Source organism: Ruditapes philippinarum, unplaced genomic scaffold, assembly GCF_026571515.1.
Source record: "Ruditapes philippinarum isolate M1 unplaced genomic scaffold, ASM2657151v2 ctg5587_1_1_1_1, whole genome shotgun sequence".
Lineage (NCBI taxonomy): Eukaryota > Metazoa > Mollusca > Bivalvia > Venerida > Veneridae > Ruditapes > Ruditapes philippinarum.
Genome location: NW_026860795.1, coordinates 36,443 through 57,850, shown reverse-complemented (window position 1 = coordinate 57,850; position 21,408 = coordinate 36,443). Strand labels below are relative to the sequence as shown.

The 21,408-nt window shown below is 30.7% G+C and overlaps 1 protein-coding gene across 1 annotated transcript in view; it reads left to right on the top strand.

Moving 5' to 3' along the window:
• Nucleotides 1-2,423: 2,423 nt before the first annotated feature.
• The window catches only part of LOC132713421 (uncharacterized), a 48,383-nt gene continuing 29,398 nt past the window's right edge, over nucleotides 2,424-21,408 (top strand). Inside the window, exons 1-5 of the mRNA XM_060696014.1 lie at nucleotides 2,424-2,487; nucleotides 2,775-2,845; nucleotides 18,582-18,732; nucleotides 18,880-19,050; nucleotides 19,825-19,995. Coding sequence (XP_060551997.1) covers nucleotides 2,424-2,487; nucleotides 2,775-2,845; nucleotides 18,582-18,732; nucleotides 18,880-19,050; nucleotides 19,825-19,995 — 628 coding nt within the window. The remainder of the gene's footprint in view (nucleotides 2,488-2,774; nucleotides 2,846-18,581; nucleotides 18,733-18,879; nucleotides 19,051-19,824; nucleotides 19,996-21,408) is intronic.

The window sequence follows — 21,408 nt, the reverse complement described above, 5'->3', positions numbered from 1 at the left end:
GATCAAAATGCAACAATTTAAAATAGTCTATGTTGTATGGTCATTGAATATGAGTCTATTTCCGATAGAGAAAATCTAATTCAGCACTACACCTAGTCATAACTGCGCAAGCGTAGTTAATTGTCTTTGCCGTATGGTTATTGAATATGAGCCCGGTATTATTTATAGACTGGGAAAATCCAATTCAATGCATGTTTAAACTACTTGATATCAGTTTCACAAATTATCAGAAGTAATTACTCATCAGGGTTAAGGAAGTAGAGTGACATGTTATTGTAAGTTTAACTACCCTACCATTCAATCAAATTGACAGCGCTATTTTTACATAAACAAACCTGTTTTATACACGTTAGAATCAGTGTACTTTACTGTTTGAGTTAAACTTTATTTGTATCCTTAAAAGTAATAACTTTTAACGTGAAGTTATAGTAAATTTTAATCTTGAAGGAAAACGTTTTCTAGCATGTTACTATAACAATTTGTTATCACTTCTGCTCATGTATCGATAAAGACTTCTATTTTTCTTTAATGTTTATTTTGGACCAACACTAAGAGAATAAAGTGAAATATTAATTAAAAAACATTTTGATCACAAAACGTTGGCACTAACTATTTATTTGAGCTAAATAAATCAAAAGTACAGTACAATAAATTAAATCTTACGACATAAGACAGCGTTACAAACTTTGATTTTATTAATTTTATATTTAAAATTAGGAATCATGAATGTTACAAGTGCCAAAAAGCATTATTTATAAAGATAATTACGAATTTAATATTTCATGTAAAAAAGGGAGGTAATTAAAAAATTGTTTCTATAAATTCTAAGTCAAATTGTCCAATAAGAAATGAATGCATATAATTTAATGATAACCTTTAAGGAAGTTAGGTGTAGCATTAAAATGTAACAATTTTTATGTGAACGATCACTTCCCAAAGAAGTTATCGACAGGATTATGGACCTATTGCCAACATTGAATAAAGATAGGCAGAAAGGTCATAAGGCTGTCTTATCATAAGGCTGTCTTAAGATACCTTGTTCCCTGCGGTCTGGAGACCGCAGGGTATTGTTACGCGTTTAACTTTTGATGCATGGAGGAGCACGTGACCTGTTTCCGGTACATGGAGGAGCATGTGATCTGTAAACCGTATATGATTGGTTAATTGACCTTTTCGAAAACCCAGCTAAATACCGTTAGCCGGTACGTTACGGATTCGCCTGTAGGGAATTAGTCCGAATTATACCTAATTGAGAACAAAAAACTATTACGTGATATTTCTAATTTTCTATAATTATTTTACCGTTTAAGGTGAAAAAACTTGATCATGTGTTTGAAAATTATCAATGTTTCCTTAATATCTATCTCAAATTTTACAAACAATAAATTGTTTAAACTGAAAATCTACAAAATTAAAATATTCGTGGCATCTGCCATAATAAATAGAGATATTTTCTGCGTAAACTTGTGTGTTTACTAAATTTATTTTTTGCTCGGAATTATTCATAAAATGGTAGGCCTATTTAATCATTTTCTTAAAAAGAAATAATTGTTTTATGTTCTTCAACGGTCACCAGTTTCCAAATACCTTCTTCTATATTGATCGATTATTGTCAACTTTATTCCTGATACAAACGTTTATTTATCCCCCCCCCAAATAATGTTGAAAATAGTTAAATGGAATATCTTTATATCATTAAAATGTTCACCGCAGGAAACCATTTTACTTGTACATTGATAGAAAGGCTCAGAAAATGGAAAGCGGAGAGGATGAAATGGGTGTTTTCCATGGAATAATAACGGTTTAACGGAAATTAAAAGGTGAAACCACGATTTTATGAATACGATTATTGAACATGACATATTTTGCGAAATTTAAACTTGCTGCAATAAAAGCAGCAACATCGATAAATCCGGCTTTATATCGCTATTACATATAACTATCATAGACAATTCAAATAATATTGCGTTATATTATAGAGATTATTTACAAGGTGTATTAATGGTTTTAATATTGTTAAAAACCATTATGACACTATAATTTCGATTAAACTAGATAAAACATTTTTCAATTTTCAAGAAGATGCCTACGTCTGTTTTGTGAACATATGGTGTGAGTGCTCATACTTGTTCTTTACATTACACTCAACTCTTTGGTTATAGTCCTATTTGAACGAAACAGGTAAGTAATTGTTTAAAATTAAAATGAATGATATTCAATACTTGGTGTAAAATATAAAAAAATTGTATACGATATACATGTTTTCTAAATCATGTAAGGAATTTCCATATAATTATGTTTACTATAACTTTATTTGTAGCTGTATCTTTTTCAATATATTTAGATCTATTCACATTTTTTTTCAAAAATCAAGTCGATGATCATTGGAGAGATTAGTCAAGTTAGACATCGTTTGACGCAACATGTGGTTACGGGGCGCACATACGGAAAAAACATGTACATTTCCAATGCCTTCGAGTGAGGGAGGTGAGTGTATTGGAGAAAGTGATGAGTGAAATAAATGTTAAAAAGATAAATGTCGATATCCTTACTTTACAATATCAAAGAAAATGATAGTAACTTTATAGAAAGATATATTGTGATTTCTAAAATAATTTTTTTTACGAAAGTTTGAAATATTTTTTCACACTTAGTCATAAAAAAAAAACCAGAATAAACCTCACATATGAAACACAATTGATTTCTAGTAATGGATGGTCAATGGGCAAATTGGTCAGACTTGAGTTCATGTCACCTCACCTGTGGCGAATGAATTCAACTACGTGCAAGAACATGTAAAAAGCCAGATCCAGAGAATAATGGAACCAATTGTTTAGGAGAGATTTTTTTAAACCCCTGAATGCTTCAAAAAGAAGTTGTCCAGATATTTGTATGGTATACTAAAAAAAGTCTTGATTATATGTTATCAAATCCTGGCATGACTTTTTAATATGAGAAAAGAATACTTAACTGTATAAAACAGTCGCTAAATTATTTGTATTGTTTCCTTGGGATCTATAAAGTTTTAACTACATTTGTTATTAGTTTGACCTTATCTAATAGTTCAACAAATACGACAATAGAACAAACGAATAAAATGACAAGCTGTACACGGTTTTCAAAAAGGGAAAAAATGGCTATTGTACGGTTCTTAGTTAGATAATGAAACACAGAACCAACAAGTCATCAAACAGTATATTCTGCCACTGTACTATCGAAGTGTTAGGTTTTTACTGGCATGGCAAAACCACACAAGATAATAAACTTACATCTTTTGGTTTTAAGGATAGTGTTTATCAATTTATATTGTGTTTAGGAAAATAGAATAACTATGTGATTTTTACATTATTGAATTCGTTATTAATGTTTCCTTGTCCATACTCGTGTTATTTTACACCACAAGCACAACTATTGTTGTGCCACAAAAACTAAGGGGTCTAGTTTGAAAATTTTTGTTCAGTATATTTTGTAGGGATAGTAACTATACCTGGATGGATGAAAGAAAGGAAATAAAGAATAACATGGATCCATACATTTCCAGTTATCAAATATTGTACAAGGTGTCACATTCTGGTTGAGTAATGTGTTAGATACTACGATACTTGTAATGCTGTTTATTCTATAATTTAAAAGTTAATGACCTTTCCTTTTTGTACAGCTAAATTATAATGAATAGTATATTTTAATCTTATTACTACATTTGATGAATAATTTGTATAAGATTATTCAATTTCGCAAACAATATCTGGGTATAATTTATTTTAGACGCCATGCCTACATTCTCTAATCTACGCCTACAATAGAATAAACGAAAAATTCAAGTGCTTTTACCAGCATGTAAATGGTTTTGAAATTAAACCAAATGGAACTTATACTTGTAGTATACCTGGCGTGTACAACATTTCTTTAACACTAGTAAAGAAACGATCATCAGCAATGGCTGATATAGTTTACAATAGCCTTTAAAAAAGACAGTCGTGTTTTTATAAAAGTTGATCCAACTGACGATGGAACTGGCAAGGAAATGCTGCTATATCCTATTCTATTTGGATTGACCTTGACATAAGATATACTATGTACATTTGTATCTTGACAACTGCAACAGTCCGCCAAAAAAATATATGGAATATTGATCTTTTACCGGAGTCCTGCTTTATCATAACAATTAACTTCTATATTCGTTTTTGGAATATACTTCCATATCTTTATTGTAACTTATGCAATTGCAGTGATCTTGTTAGAACTTTACAATTGTTGTATTACATCCTGATGATGAAATTAAATACACAGCTATTTATTGTTTTCACACACAACTTACATGTACTTCCTGTTATCTTAAAGGTTTAATAGATACCTGGAACGAAGCTAATGAATGAACCTGTAAACATATCAAACCGTTCATACTACAATATACAAATGTCAATCTTGATATCGCCTTTCAAATTGTATCATTTTCATTTAAATTAAAATAATGATCAAGGCTCAACTTACCATGTATGGTTATGTGTTTAAAGAAGTTAATTTTTCACATAAGAATCAAAAACAAATGTAAAGAAATAACAGATTAATTGCCTATTTCTTAGCTCATGCTGCATCTATATTTACTATTTTCACAATTTTCGTATCTAACAATGGGTTTTACCGTTTTTTTAATAACATAATTCATTCGATGATATTTCAATCCTTCTTTAAATTATCTTTTCTTGTAAATGTTAATATTTAATCTCAAATTTGTCATATATAAATGTTTAAATTATCTTTTCTTGTAAAAACCATTATAGACTTGTTAATATTTAATCTCAAATTTGTCCTATATAAATGTATGTTTATTCGAACAAACATAATATTGCTGGATAAGAGCCGAGAAACGTGCTTTCAATTTTCATTTATCTTAGTTAAGGGCATATACATGCATCAAAATGAATATAAGAACACTAACAATGATTCTTTTGCAGATAATTAAAAATGACTGCAAATTTCACAAATGTAGCGATAATGATAATCATAGCCACTGCTTTTATCTAACTCGTATGATGACTCGAAGATTTATATTACTCCTCACGATGATTTTCTTTATATTCTGTTGTTTGTAATATGCTTTGTTATTCTGATATACGATAGGACCCTTTTTATACCCATCAGTAAATTTTGACATGAGTTTCAGGTTATTTTTACCCTTATTTATCATTTATCATATTCTAATGCAAATTTTAGCATTATTATATTTTCATTATTCATATTTCAGAAAATCCTAAAATTAACTGAACACGAGGGGGTAAAAACTCACATTTTTCATTTTTTGTTTGCTTTAACCCTGCACCACCTGGGTTCACACCTTTTTCGTCAATAAAAAACTAAAACTATCTTTAAAAGCTAATTTTCTAGAATAGCAAGGGTTGCAGTGGTTGAAAAGTCATTACAATATTATTTAAAAAAAAAAACAGAAATGACTTGAAATTGAAATCCATAAAATAAATTTTAAGAGGGGAATTTTGAGGATAGTTCAGTAAATATTCATATTGTTGACAATAGCTCACTTCATCGGTATTATAACCCTGGTTTCCAGATTGTCGATTTTCATGTGTTTCTGTTCGGCAAATATCAAAAACACGAACGAGCATGAAAAAGCACCTATGTTATGAATAAGCAAAAAGGAATATCAAGGCCAGAATCCCAGGCTACGGTATTATATATTCAACTTATTTTCAACACAGACTTTTTCAATGTATGACTTTTTTATTTTCGCGCACACTTTCTTTTAAGTATCAGTCATTCAAAATGAGCACTAAAAGTTAAATGAAATCATATTCCAATGAGAAATTGTATAATTCACCACCATATATGTATGATGCAATTGTTATTATAACATAAACATAGAAACTTGAGAAGGAATTTTTTTTTTTTTTTTTTTTTTTTTTTGTCAAATTATTACGCTTACTCATTTTGTGTATGATGGACTTGACCAAATTGATGTTTGTACAAAAGAATATGCAGTCTCCAAGACATACCTCTCGAGACAAATAGATGGAGGTAATACAGGGAAGATATTTAGCCATTATTCCTTACACCCATCTTATTTTAGTATCTACTTGCAATCTCTATAAGGCAGACATCGTCTCTGTGTGTATCTATTACATTTCTATTCTCACACTCTCACCTGAAACAAGATTGATAAAATAAAGATATTTCTCTTTTTGATTGTGGAAATATCAATTTTAATCGGAAGAGAAAAGTATTTCTTCTAGTAGATTACTTGTCTTTTTTTCTGATAATTCCGGTTCGCGCGGTAAGGTTTTATTTTACACGTTTATTGTGTGGATAACACATTACCGTGTTTACTGAAATAGCTATCTTAACTGATAAAATGCATCATAGTGGCAACAACTGATTTATTTGAAGTCATGCTCATTTATTGTTTACATAATTTGATCTTTCAATTTTGATTTAAGTTGTCTTATCGTTTAAGTTATACTTATTACAGGCCTTTTCAGAAACCGAATATCTAACTCCTTTTTAGAGCAGCATGCCTCCAGATTTATGCTAATTTTCATGATTTTAAAAATGTATTTGAAAGTGAAATATTGTAAATAAACCAAAAAGAAGCAATTTAAACAGTATCAATGGCACATACAAACCACATGAATTGCCAAAAAATAGTCAAACATGCATAAATAGCCTTTACTGCGTTAGTAATGCAGTAGAAATATATTAGTAAATACTGAAAAAGGAGTCATTAATTGCACATAACATGTAAAATATTACTTGAATTTTGAAAGTTTTACCTTTCCTTACATTTCTTAATTTTGATTTCATTGAAATACTCATCTGGAGTCATATTGCTTTAGCCTGTTAACACGCGAAGTTCTTGTAATACAGAACCATCAGTGAAAAAATTTAATATAATAAAAAAGATTACGTGAGCAGAGCGGCCAGGGAGATAACTAGAGCAGTACGTTTTCTTAAGTCTTTATAAATAACTTGCTTCTAGGGAATATTATTGACTAGGTGATATTTATTTCAATGATTGATTAAAATAGTACCATGTGACGCAGCATTTGATTTGGCTATATAGTAAAAAGTCTTCGTGAGGTATAATGAAACTACTTGATTAGCATAAAAGATTATTGGTATATATTTTCGTATAGTGAATTACATTTTATTCCGTTGTATAAGTAAAACATACATACTCAGTCATGATTAGAATGTTTTTGAAGTATTCTAAACTCAAAGTGTACTTACTAATCATTCAGTGCTTGGAGATTATTAAAACCCATTAATCGATATACTTTGCCATGCAATGGCACTGATTATAATATACTGTCAACATACAGTTCTATGATTATTTAGTAAATTGTAATTTGTGTCAACGTCAGTATTAGTAAGTTAAAGTAGCATTGTGATACAGTTGCTCTTTGGGAGAAATTATTTTTCATTAAACGTGTACGATAAATAATTCCAAATTTCATACAACTTCTAAAGTGTCATTTGCATTTCTTAAGTCATAAATCACTCAAAATGAACCAAGCTTTTTCGGCAAAATTAATTAAGATAATCTAATAAAAAATCAAGATAAGGTAATAATTTCTTTTCCATGTGAGATTTATAACAGGATTTGTTCACGATATTTCTAAAGGCTGTTTTGCATGATTATCTTGACAGCTTTTTTGGTAGTTAACATGGGTTATTATTATTGTTGTTTGCAATATGAAAACCATCATCATTGTTTAGTTCACAATAATTTTCTTTTAAATCTATTTTCAAAATTTTCATAATAATTTACATAAATCAAGAGGCAGGCTGCTTTAAGTCATTTTGTACTGTTTTATTCTATCATACATTATGTGTTTGCATTATTATTTTGTATTGATATGAACTGAGAACACAAATTATTTGTTTTATCTAAACTATTTCAGTAACATAATAATTATGTAAAAATTGAAATTCAACTATACAACACTGTTACAGACAAAATTTATGTCTCAATAATCAGTTTATACTTTTTTTTGTTTCTTTGTTTTGGGTTTTACGTCACATCGACACAGTATAGGTCACATCGCGACGTTCCAGCTTTACTGGTGGAGAAAGACCTCAGGTGCCCTTCCGTGCATTATTTCAGGCACGAACGGGCACCTGAGTAGAACCACGGACGTTCCGTAAGCTAGCTGGATAGCTTCCTCACATGAAAGAATCCAAAGTCCCTGTCGGGATTCGAACCCACAGCGATGAGGGGAAAGTGGTTTGAAGTCAACGACCTTAACCATTCAGCCACGGAGGCCCCATCAGTTTATACAATTCATTGTTCCATAACATGTGAATACATAAAGAAAGTTTTTTTTGTTTTTTGTTGTTTTTTTTTTCATTTTTTTTAACGAAATGTTTCCATTACAGTTACTGTAAGTTTTAAAACTTTATTTTTAATACAAACCAATAAACGTGAAGCTATGTTATGAAATTTAACGATAATATCAAGATGTGTCGTTATTAATCTATCTTAAATTGATCAATAAATATTGTCTATGGAAACGCATTGTGGTCACAATTTCAAATTAATACTTAATCGATTTGCATCGTAATATCAAAAGATTGAAAAGCGCTAAATGAATAAGAAATAGAGGATATATTCGAATCAAGCATTGATAATTTACATAGGTCAAACGTTTTTGATTCGAAGTTGTGTATATCATGTTATATAGATCTGAGCTTTAGGCCTTTAGCACCAGCAATGAACATCAACAGCCTGGGGGATATAATGATTAACCAAACATGACCTTATTACCGCTTAATATTTTCTGGCAATAAGTCTCAAATGAGCGCTGAAGGGCCATCACGGCCTTCTGTGGATTTTTTGTAGTTGTTTGTATGTTTTAAATATGAAGACTAAGGTGTCTAATGTTATCGTTCGAATTTCGACAGAAAGTGCTGAGAAGTAACAATTTTAAATGGAATAGTACAATGTTCATCTGTGTAAAGTGTTATATTATTATGTAGTATTTATCCTTTTCTTAAAGATTGTAGAGCTTAATGTGTTTTGTCTTCTTTCGTTGACAATTTATCAGTTTCGATACACTCTGCAGTTTAGTTTGCTTATAATGAACTCATTGAGTTTGAATCCAAATGTAATAGCCCTTATAGGTTTCCGTATATAAAAAATTGTAACACCTCCCTTGAACAGTGATGGCTCGCTAAATCACTGCTCTTGAAAATTTCTTTAAATACAAGTTTTAAAGTGATTTTAAGAGTATGTTTTGTTATAGTTCTGTTACATAAGATGAAGCGAAACTGATATAAAAAAGAAAATATTTTTTTATAAGTTTTATTGTTAAAATTTGAATTATATTGGAATATTGGATTTTCTTATAATCTTTGTTAGATAAGTATACAATTGTTTAATCTACTTGTTATTGAGAAAATCCACCAGAAGAGTTGGATTATAAAGTTGTATACTGGATTATATATGAATATAGCAGAAATACAATAGACTATAAAGGACAAATCAATACCGTTAAATTACATTTACTTGTCAAAAGGTGTAAGGATTATTGAATATTTGTATTAAAATGAATAAAGGAAAGGAGGCAAAACAGAAAACTATGATTGGTTGAAGTAACAAGATCATAACAGAATTAAAAAGTATTTAAAGATGGAAAGCCTGTAGCACAAAGAACACATACAGAAGTTAGTAATTGTAGTACAGATGAAGTAGGCTACATGCACTTAAAATTAGAAAAAATGAGTGAAAGTTTAACTGAGGTTAGGGGTGATCTCAAGATAAAGACATTGAACATCTGATGACAACAACTGTTACAAATATCCTACAGACTGTATAAAAGAAGTTGACATTATTTATCAAAAATAATAGAAGATACGATAGAATAACATGATAAAATAGGTAGATTATAATTTGAAAATGCAGAGTTAAAATTCAAAATCAAAATTAGATCAGATGAAAACAAAGAAGGACCAACTCCTGGAAAGTTCACAAGAACAAACAAATGGCTCAGGAAGCAAAAAATGAGCTTATCATAATGACCAATATAGTAAAAATAATAATGTAAAAGTCTTAAATGTGCCAGTAAAGAAAATTGAAACTGGGGATTTCTTGATAACATCTGTACAAAATATACTCAGGAAACATGAGATCACCCTTGACAAAGAGTAAATTCTAGTAACTAAAAGTACAAGGTCAATTTGACACTGACCCCTTGACCCCAAAATCAATAGGGGTTATCTACTGGTCATGGCAAATCATCATATAAAGTTTGAATTTCCTAGACCTAAGGTTTCTTTAATAATTTATCTGAAACCATTTTTACTTACAAGGTCAATGTGATCCTGACGTTTGACTCCCAAATCTAAAGGGGTTATCTTCTGGTCATGACGAATTATCATACCAAGTTTGAAGTTCCTAAGCCTAAGCAAATTTTAGGTATAGATTGGAAACAATTTTAAACTTCAAGTAAATGAGACCTTGACCCTTGACCCCACAATCTATAGGGTTCATCAGCTGGTCATGACCAATCATCAAACCAAGTTTGAAGTTCCTAGGCCTCAGCGTTCTTTAGCTATTAATCGGAAACCGTTTTTACCAAAAATGTAAATATGACCTTGACCTTCAGCCCCTTGACCCCAAAATCAATAGGGGTTATCTACTGGTCATGGCAAATCATCATATAAAGTTTGAATTTCCTAGACCTAAGGTTTCTTTAATAATTTATCTGAAACCATTTTTACTTACAAGGTCAATGTGATCTTGACCTTTGACCCCCAAATCTAAAGGGGTCATCTTCTGGTCATGACAAATTATCATACCAAGTTTGAAGTTCCTAAGCCTAAGCAAATTTTAGGTATAGATTGGAAACAATTTTAAACTTCAAGTAAATGAGACCTTGACCTTTGACCCCAAAATCTATAGGGTTCATCAGCTGGTCATGACCAATAATCAAACCAAGTTTGAAGTTCCTAGGCCTCAGCGTTCTTTAGCTATTAATCGGAAACCGTTTTTACCAAAAATGTAAATATGACCTTGACCTTTAGCCCCTTGACCCGAAAATCAATAGGGGTCATCTACTGGTCATGATCAATTACCATACAAAGTGTGAAGTTCGTGGGCCTAAGCGTTGTATAGTTATTTACCGGAAACCATTTTTACCTACAAGGTCAATGTGACCTTCACCACTGACCTTTTAACTCCAAAATCAATAGGAGTCATCTACTGGTCATGACCAATCACCATACCAGGTTTGAAGTTCCTAGCCCTAAGCGTTCTTTAGTTATTGATTGGAAACTGTTTTTACCTACAAGGTTAAAGTGACCTTGACCTTGGACACCTTGATTCCAAAATCAATAGGGGTCATCTTCTGGTCATGAACAATTACCATATAAAGTTTGAAGTTCCTAGGCCTAAGGGTTCTTTAGTTATCACTCGGAAACCATTTGGTCGACGAACCAACGGGCCGACAAATGCAAAGCAATATACCCCATCTTCTTTAAAGTGGAGGCATAATAATGCAAAAATTGAAATAATGAGAATGCGCAGACCCCTTAAAGATGATGGCCATAGGCAAATTTGTATCGTAACAATACTTTAATTTGCTCACAATACATCCAGATATTAGAAATGGTTGGTTTTTTAATGGCAGTGTTTATGGTGCTACAGCAACAACAGGAAAACAATTATACAAGTTTGATATTTATGACAACATAAACTATATGATAAATTGAAAAACAGAACTATAAAATAAAAACATAATAAAATGTGTGCCCTCTTCTTTAAAACAAAAGGAGTCACTGTTTTAAGCAACTATCTTGATACTGCCTTAAAAATAATTTTTTCTTGTGTTGAAAGACATGAATCTAATGATGTTTTTACAACTTCATTTCTCATATAAAATGTAGTTGAGTTGTAAAATGTTTTATTAAGGGTAATTTTACTTGTAGGCAAAAGTAAACATGCTATGTATGAATGTGTTGAATGATAGACAAGTTGACTGCTCATGAGTATTTACAGATGTATGTACTATATGATAGTGTTTATATGTGAGTGTGTGTTCATGACTTGGTACATTGGAGGGCTAATTCCCTTTAGATTTAATTGTAGATGGTTGTGCTGCACTGAATGATATGTGTTAGATTGCCATGAGTATATATGACTTTGTACACTGTACAATCATGTGTACATGCACTATTAAATCATGTAAGTATGTGCTATACAATCATTCATATATGTATATTTTGGTTTTAACATTTATTTTCATCAAGTTACAATATTACACATCAAACACAAAATTTATACAAAATGGTGATAAAGTGGATTGAACTGGAAGCACATAACTTATTGTTATTCTCTCCATGTATATTTTGAACTGTACGGTTATTTATGTATGCATTATGAATTCATTTGTGCATAATACTGTTCGTATAATCATTTTTGTATGACACATAAAGTCATTTATGTATAGACTGTACGTATAATCATTTATGTATGTGCTAAAAACCATTTAAAATGTTATTGTTCATATACTGCGTACAGTAACCATTTTTACACACAGTCTCAAATACGACAATTGTGATTGTTTTGAGTATTCAAAATATTTGGTTCAGAAAAAAGTATACAGCTATATTCTATCCAGTCTTCTGCTTAAGACACTTATATTATAGAACATCTACGAAATTAAAATTTGACGACATTTACTTAAAAGTCTTTATGTTACATATAATATCATACTATAGAAGACAACTGTTGGCAATTCTTAAAAGTTGTAACATAAACACATGAAATGAATCATTGACTTTCTGAAAGCTTATTAAATTTTCATTTAATTTCTTGTATGTAAAGACTTTTCTTTTTTTCGCCGCCCCCACCGTTCCCCTCTTTTTTGTATGAGAAACATGACTTTTGTTATTTTTTTTCTAATGTATTTTCTTGCAAAATGAATGTTGTCACAAGTTCCTATTTTGTTTCCTTATTTTTCCTAAGTTTATTCATGCTTAAATATAAGTTTAGTTTATTTAGGTCTGAAGATCATCAAGAGTTGTTTCACTTGGATTATGCATTAATTTCAGTCAGGAGTAGTCATTTTTTACAATGGATATATAATGATGAATGTATCAAAATAACTATTGTCCATGAGTAATCATTAAATTTTCTCTCATAATTGCCGAGGTTTAAATGATAGCATTATTTGTTTGTTTGTTTTGGGATTTACGTCACATCGACACAGTATAGGTCATATCGCGAAATTCCAGCTTTACTGGTGGAAGAAGACCACAGGTGCCCTTCAGTGCATTATTTCAGGCACGAACGGGCACCTGAAATGATAGCATTAAGAGGCGTGATAGTTTAACTTATTCCATACCAAAAAAGCTGATATACTCGAATACAAGAAACACATTTTATTAACGAAATTGAAAAGAAAGTTTACTCCGAATGGGATGGCTTATGTTAGCCATGGAAGGTGTTATGCTAGGGTGTAGCCATTTTATGTAGGAAAAATTTAGGCATTACAATTAAGTAAGTTAAAACTGAAGGTTCTGGAAAATTTTTTAATTTAACAGGTGTCAGTTGATTCAATAAATTTTCTACTAGTTATTGTTTATGCTCTCAACATTGATAGTCCTAATTTCTTTTGATGTTTTAGATTCTAATGTGATAATGATTCGTTAATTGTTTTGTTGTGACTTCAAAATTGTTCAGAATCCAGACTTAGATTATCATTATAAATCAAATGTTCATAATAGTAAGGCTAGAAAATTTTTATTATAGGCTATTGAAGACAAAAACCTAAAAGACCCATTAAAAGAATTACATGGTGATGCCAAAATATACAAGGATGTATCTGTTTTAGATTTTGAAATTCAAATCCAGAATTATAGTATCATTCCATCGACCTTCCATCCTAAATCCGATGCATCGGCCAACTTAATCATCTTCTATCGATGCTGAAGCAACGATTTTGCTGAAAATATGCCAAACAAGCGTGACAAAACAATATAGATTGTTTTACCTATTAACTCGAGACTTATCACCCGTATACTATATCATATCAATATACATGTATTTGGATATGATATCATTCATTTGAACGGTTTTTTTTTTTTTTTTTTTTTTTTTTTTTTTTTTTTTTTTTTTTGTTGTTTACTTTCTACGTGCGGCTAACAAAACCAGCACATTCATAACAAACGGGGCAGTGCACAGACGGTTGACCGTTATAAAATAACACACATTCCACGTGCGTAACATAAAATAAACTTTAGTCTAGACGTTTACAATATTGTGATAAAAATAGAAAAAAACACTGATAAATTGTACAATAGCATAACGTACCGCTAATAATCCTTTCCCTTGTTTCTTCCATGCTTTCAACTGAAAGCAAGCCTTCAGCGTCCTCAAGCTTGCTCAAAACGTACGCATTGACCTTGAATTGCTCTTCGTTGATTTTACGTCGAAATTTGACTGTTGTCAGCGAAGAAGAGGCAATTTGACTGGAAAGATTGCTCTGAGATGTCGCTGTTATTTTAAGAAACATGCCTTTCATCTCCTTCAGCACTTGCTGCTTATGCTGAACCAACAAATCTGTGACCTTCTCCTGCATAAAACATTCACTCATTTCCCTCGACATGGTAAACATTTGACTTAGAAAAAAGATAATGGCTGTTCTCTGTGAGATACTCGATAGGAACTAATTACTTGTCACGCCCTGTGACTATATATACACCGACGCAGTCAAACAAAAAACTGATCAGCCTTGTTTTATGAACACGGTAAGGACAAGACAACAATTATCCGCTATACGTGGTAACGCGGATTATTTGAAAGTCTCTTTTACATTAAAAAATATGAAAAATGATAAAAGTTCTGCATGCGATGGATTGACAATGAACTTTGTAAGACCTTTGAAAATGGAATTGGACATTTTATTGTAAAAGCTATTAATTATGTATAAAATGTTAATTCATTTTCTAGGAATAAATCAGAAATATGCAACATGTATTTCAAACGAAAACAGGCCAATGCTCCCCGAGAATGTTTTTGACACAGGAAAGGATAAAATATGAACAAATGAAAAAAGCTCCAAAAAAAAGGCACTGGGGATTTATGTTTTTTTGCACTGGACTACTATTCAATGACATACATCTATCTATAAAGTTTCGTGATGATATCTCTTATAGTTTCAGAGTTATGTGACGGGAAAAATTCAAAGAGTAAAAATGAACTGCAGGGCAATAACTTCAAAATTAGACAAGGCTGTGTTTAGGTTCTTTCGCACTGCAGTTTTATCCAACAAGTTATATATACTAACAAAGTTTCATGCTGATATGTCTAATAGTTTTTGGGTTATGTCCAGGATTAAAGGGTAATAACTTTTATAAAACGCAAAGCATAGTTATTGTTCTTTAGCACTGCACTTTTGCCAAATGAGACTTATCTACCTACAAAGTTTCATGTTGAGTTATGTCCCTGACACATTTCAAAGTGTAAAATAAACAAAGGGCAAAAATTAAAAAGATAGGCATTACAGAGTTACGATTTTGCACACTGTAAACCTACTTCATAAGATCTATCTATCTGCAAAGTTTTATGGTGATAACTCTTATAGTTTAAGAGTTATGTCCCGGAAAAAGTTCAAAAGTTAAAAATAAACAAAGGAAAATAATTGAAAACAGAAACAGAGTTACGGTTCTTGTGCAATTCACAATGAGCTCTATCTACATACAATGTTTCATGTTGATACCTCTATAGTTATAGAATTATGTCAATAAGAAATAGACAAAGGGCAGTAATTCAGAAATAAGGCAAGGCATATTTACGGTTCTTGTGCACACCTATTTAATGACATTTATCTACCTACAAAGTTTAATGTTGATACCTCATGTTGTTTCAAATGTATGTCCCGGACAGGAAAAGCGGACGGAAGGACGGACGGACAGAGCGGCAACTTACGCTCACCCTTCTGGGAGAATAACAAAAGGAGACTAAATACCTAAGTATATGTAGTATATAAATAAGCTTCAGTTCAATGTATTTAAGTGTCAAAAGATCGATTTTAAACTGGATTTGTTAAGGTATATTGGTGAGAATACTACATTATTATATGATATAATGAAATATACTGAAAATAATAATATGCCAGGGTGATTAATGATGATTGATTTTGAAAAACTTTTGATACTCTATCTTTAAGATTTATTAAGAAATGTCTCTATGACTTTGTTTTGGTCCTATGTAAAGGAGATGTATATTTCTGTTTCAATACAATATTGAAACTTGTGTCATATTAAATGATATTTTTATCCAATTTCTTTAGAGTAAGAAAGCAATCTAATCTCACTGTATATTTTCATTTTGTTCGCAGAGATATGAGCAGTTAGAATAAGACAATGAAATGATGCTAAAGGCATAATTATAGATGGGGAAGTATAAAATTCCTTAATTTCAGGTGATACATCACTTCTATTAGATGATTTAGAAAAACCCTAAATACTATTTATTAAAAAAGTTTACAGATATTTCTGGATAAAAGATAAATTTTGACAAAAATAATGTTATTTGGATAGGTTCTCTCACAGTTCAAATTGTTAGGTTTAATATTAGATGTTGAAGATTTAAAAGAGATGGTTGACTTAAATTTTAATGAAAAACTTCAAAATTGTAAAAATAATATTAGTCACATGAAAAAAGAATATTAACTCCAATAAGAAAAAATGCTGATATTAACTCAATATTGCTTCCTTTCTATACGCGTAAATTCTAAATGACCTTATTAATGATTCTATATGGTAGGCAAGGTTAAAAGAAAAGCAATAATTACTTATTGAAACATAAAAAGAAGGTGCTTTAAACATGGTTGATATTTATAGTTATATACATTATTAAAAGATCAAATGGTTTTAAAGATATGTTTGTAATTTATTATTATAGCTATCGTAAATGTTATCAGCTGGTAAATACATTGTTTAATATTGACCTGGAAAGATGTTTTGTACTTTGATTATTAGTAAGGTAAAAAAGTCTTTCTGGGTCGATGTTTGAAAAGCTTATTATGGTGTTTGTAGATAATTTGCCAAATGTTTTCTCGTTTACGGCACACGCATTTTTTTTATTTGGTGACCATACGCCGCTTTACATGGAAGGGCACTACTGTGTCACATTGAAGGTCCGATGATAACCGTCGTATGAACACATCTGCGAATGTTTCTAAATTCAAAATTTCCCCATTTTTGTTTTTAAATGTTGAATTCTGCTTAAGCCGGTGCCGGGGGTGTAGACGGTAATTTGCACTTCCAGTACCGTAAATGAACAGGCTAAATCAAACCGAGTCTGCCTGCAACATTTTCAATATTGCCGTGTTGGGCTTTCATTAGGGATTCTGTTTTTCTCTATTTTGTATAGATAATATAGAGCTATTACATATGCCACTTTTTAACAATCACATCTTTTTAGCAAGAAATAGATATATTTATTTTCAAATATTGTATAATAAAGAAATCAGAATTGTGAAAGATTTTATAAATGAAAGGGTAAAATTTGTAGATTTAATATATTTAGAACAGGTCACAGGCAAACCTGTGAAGTTTTTACAATATCATACTTTAAAACAGGCAATAAAAGTATACATGTAAAAGCTTTTTTTATCAGTAACAATTTGCTGAATGTTCAATATCCTATCAAAACTGTTATATTTAACCTATTTTAACTATGAATAACAATAAGAAATATGCTTATGAAATTATAGCTAAAAATGCAGACATAATTAAAGGTCAAGAAATTATAAAGTATTGGTTTAAAAGAAATGATATTCGCGTGGGATATCTATTGAAATACAAATTTGACAGATGATGAAAGTAATAGATAGGCAATTATAAGATCCTTAATTGTTTTAATTACACTAAATATGTGAAACAGAATTTTACTTAGTAACAGATTAATTAATTGTTTAAAAATAAGTAGTATTTTTTTAATTTTTGAAAAATAGATGTATGTTTATTGTATGTATGCTTATATTTATGTACATGTTTACATGGTTTATACTGCTTGATTGTTTGTTTGTTTGCTACTATTTACATTGATATAATTATCATGTAATATTATACATTGTATATTAATAATGTAAGGAATGATGGAGGAAATCCCCGACCTCCTCATACCTTTATTACGGGGTAAATATACGGGGCTACCCAAATGGGGCCTCAAAAAATCGTAACAAACAAGTTGTTGTCAGACACAAGGAAGTTTGAAAAATAATTTGTAATATTATCACACTCAAAATCTAAAGTGTATAAACTCGGGGATAGTGTTACGGCTTTTACCACAATGGCTTTGAAAAAGATATACAGATTAAATAATTATGCAATATCTTTCCAACTACAGATGAGATGAACATTCTCGATCAAATATATAATATGTTGAACTTATAAGATTAAATAAAAAATATAAAATGGAATTAAATGATATTGAAATGGACACAAGTAGATCAAATGATGAGATTTCATATGAGAACTTAAAGATTTCGTCCGCAAGTGGTTCTGCTAATGAAACACAGCCAAAGGAAATTGAAGAAGAACCTTATGAGACCTTGAAATAGGGTGATTCTGATAACATTAAAGTTGAAAGTGGAGATGACGACACTGTAAAGCGACTGAAATATGTGATTTATGTATTGATAGTGTTGATAAGTGTTCTTTACATCACTCTTATCACGTTGGTCATTGTACTGTTCGTTCCGAAGACACCAGGTACTTTTTATTGAGTTTTATATTTGTAAAAATGTCACAAATATACAAAGTTTAAAAATCTTATGATGGTTTCGTTAAAAAAATCAATAATTTTTAAGTCATGCTTATTTAAGTTTTTTATCTTTTTATTATTAATAAAAAATCTAGTCGACAGTCGTTGGGCACAATGGTCAAGCTGGACTTCGTGTGACGTAACGTGTGGTAACGGAACACATCTGCGAACAAGAGCGTGTACGACTCCAATGCCAGTGATAAAGGGAAGTGACTGTATTGGAGAAAATTTGCAGAGCAGTGAATGCTCAAAAGACAACTGCCCAGGTTTTAACTTAAAATTATTTATATAATAATCATATTATTTTAAATTCACTTTGCTAGGGTTGTTAAGAAATGCTTCTATTACTGTACTGTATTTAGGAAATAATATATCCCAAACAGTGGTTTTTCGACAAGAACATCACTGTTGATAGTTTGGATGCGAGAAATTATATCAGGCGGGCATTACCAGTACTTCAATCTTCAAAGTGCTGCGCATATGAATGACAGTGGTGTTATCAAGCAATAAAATCACCGATTTTTTATATAATTATATTATTTCCATTCTAACACGACATCAACAAATAAATGCTTCCGTACATGATATTTTAAGCTAAATTTGGCCTGATTTATTTCGGTACTTATTTTGAGCGCGTCGCATTTTAGTGGATACGTCATATATATAGTGATTACGCATAACGTTAACACTTTCGGTTCTTTTATATTCAATAGGGAAAAATGCAGGTCGTGTACGAATTAACCATTACACGTACAAAGTCTGTATTTCAACTTGCTTTGTGTTTTTTCATTTCTTTCAATGTTTTCTTTCAACATTACGAATTGTACTTCTTATTTTGAAATTTATCGTGTATCTATGAAACTCACTGATTTTTTTCTACATAATATTTTTTGTTTTCCTATTAGTAAAATTTACCTGTTTATTTTGGGTGGAAAAGAGTTTGAATCTCTCTAGTAAAAGTTCAAAATAATAAGGTTGTTTTCATGAACTATTTCGAGTTTTAAATTCCCAAAATTTAATGCACTCCATATAACACTTAGTCGATGGTCAATGGACACCCTGGTCAACCTGGACGTCTTGTGATGTCACTTGTGGACAAGGAACTCATCTACGTTCGAGGACATGCACAAATCCAGTTCCAGCGTATAATGGACTCGATTGTACAGGAGATAATTTACAAAGTGCTGAATGCTCAAAAAAGAGCTGTCAAGGTAATTGCCTTATAAAATTCATAAATATTAAAATTCAAATCTGGATGTGTTTGGAGTCTAAGTGCAAAACATATACCATTCCATTTTTTACATAAATATATATTTATATGCATGCAAAAACGACCCCAACCTAGACTCATTTATTTAAGGGAATATTTTGTGAGTTATCGTATTTGGATCTGATACGCTTAAGATTTTAATGGTACTATATATCTTTAAATAAATAAACAAGTACTGCTAGGTGGCTTAGCGGTAAGAATGACAAAATAATGACCAAGTAGATGTTTTCAACAAAACGTTTTTTGTAGTGAGAAAGGATTACATGTAAAATATCGTTAGAATTTCAATTACTTACATACATGTCTTGACAAGCATTCAAAAAGGCGTTTAAATTGTTCATGTTCATTGACAGTGCCTCGTTACATAAACAATGGTATTCGTTTAGTGAATGATATGACGTTATTGTATAACGAAGATACTTTTTAAGTACAAATGTTGTAACTAAAGCAAACAATTTCATGATGAATCAAATTGAACTCGATTATTTATAAGATTGCAAGCATTTATATCAAAAAGGGCTCGATGACGGGAGCAAGAAACTCATGGTTCTGTAACTTTGAGATTTAGATAAGATTATTATGAGGTAGTTATAACAGGGAAATTCATTATGATATCATAATATATCCTGTCTTCCATGGGAGTTCAAGATTTACAGTTTTGAAGGACCTTATTCATTTCAAGTAAAATCTTTGTTATATGTTACATTCTCAAATTCTGGCTCCACTTCTACCTCAGTTATTGCACGGTGTCTGCCCTCATAATTTCTTGTGTATAGCCATGGTCAGTGCTTGCGTTTACGTATTGTTTAACCTGTGCGTTTTTCTCATGTATCTGTTGATATTTCATTATCAAATTGGAAAGCTGGCAAAGATAACTGTTATTATCCTTCATTTTTCTTACAATTCCAACAATTCCCTAGAGTTTGTTTCATACGTGATTTAACAGCAGAATTGTTCACACGATTGATGTTTAGCTTGCTAAATAGTTTGTTTTATTCTGCCGTAGATCAAGCATTTTTGTCTTAGTTCATTTTTCATAGATGTTCTTTCAGCTTTATAATTATTTCAGTTTGTTCTTTAATTCAAAAGCTTGTGTACATTTATGATTCCACCATAATTTAGAGATTTTGTATTTCATAGTTTAGAGTTAGATTTAGGTATTGTGTGCCCCAAAATTGAATTTAGTTAGTCTTAGAATGATTGAAATATATAGAATCATCTTCTATTTCACATTCTAATTCTTTTCGGCATAAATGCCTAAAGTTAGAGAGCACTCTGTCCTTGACTCCATTTGCCGTGATTGATATACTTATATATAAAAATTCTTATTAATACCATTTTATTGTATAATGAT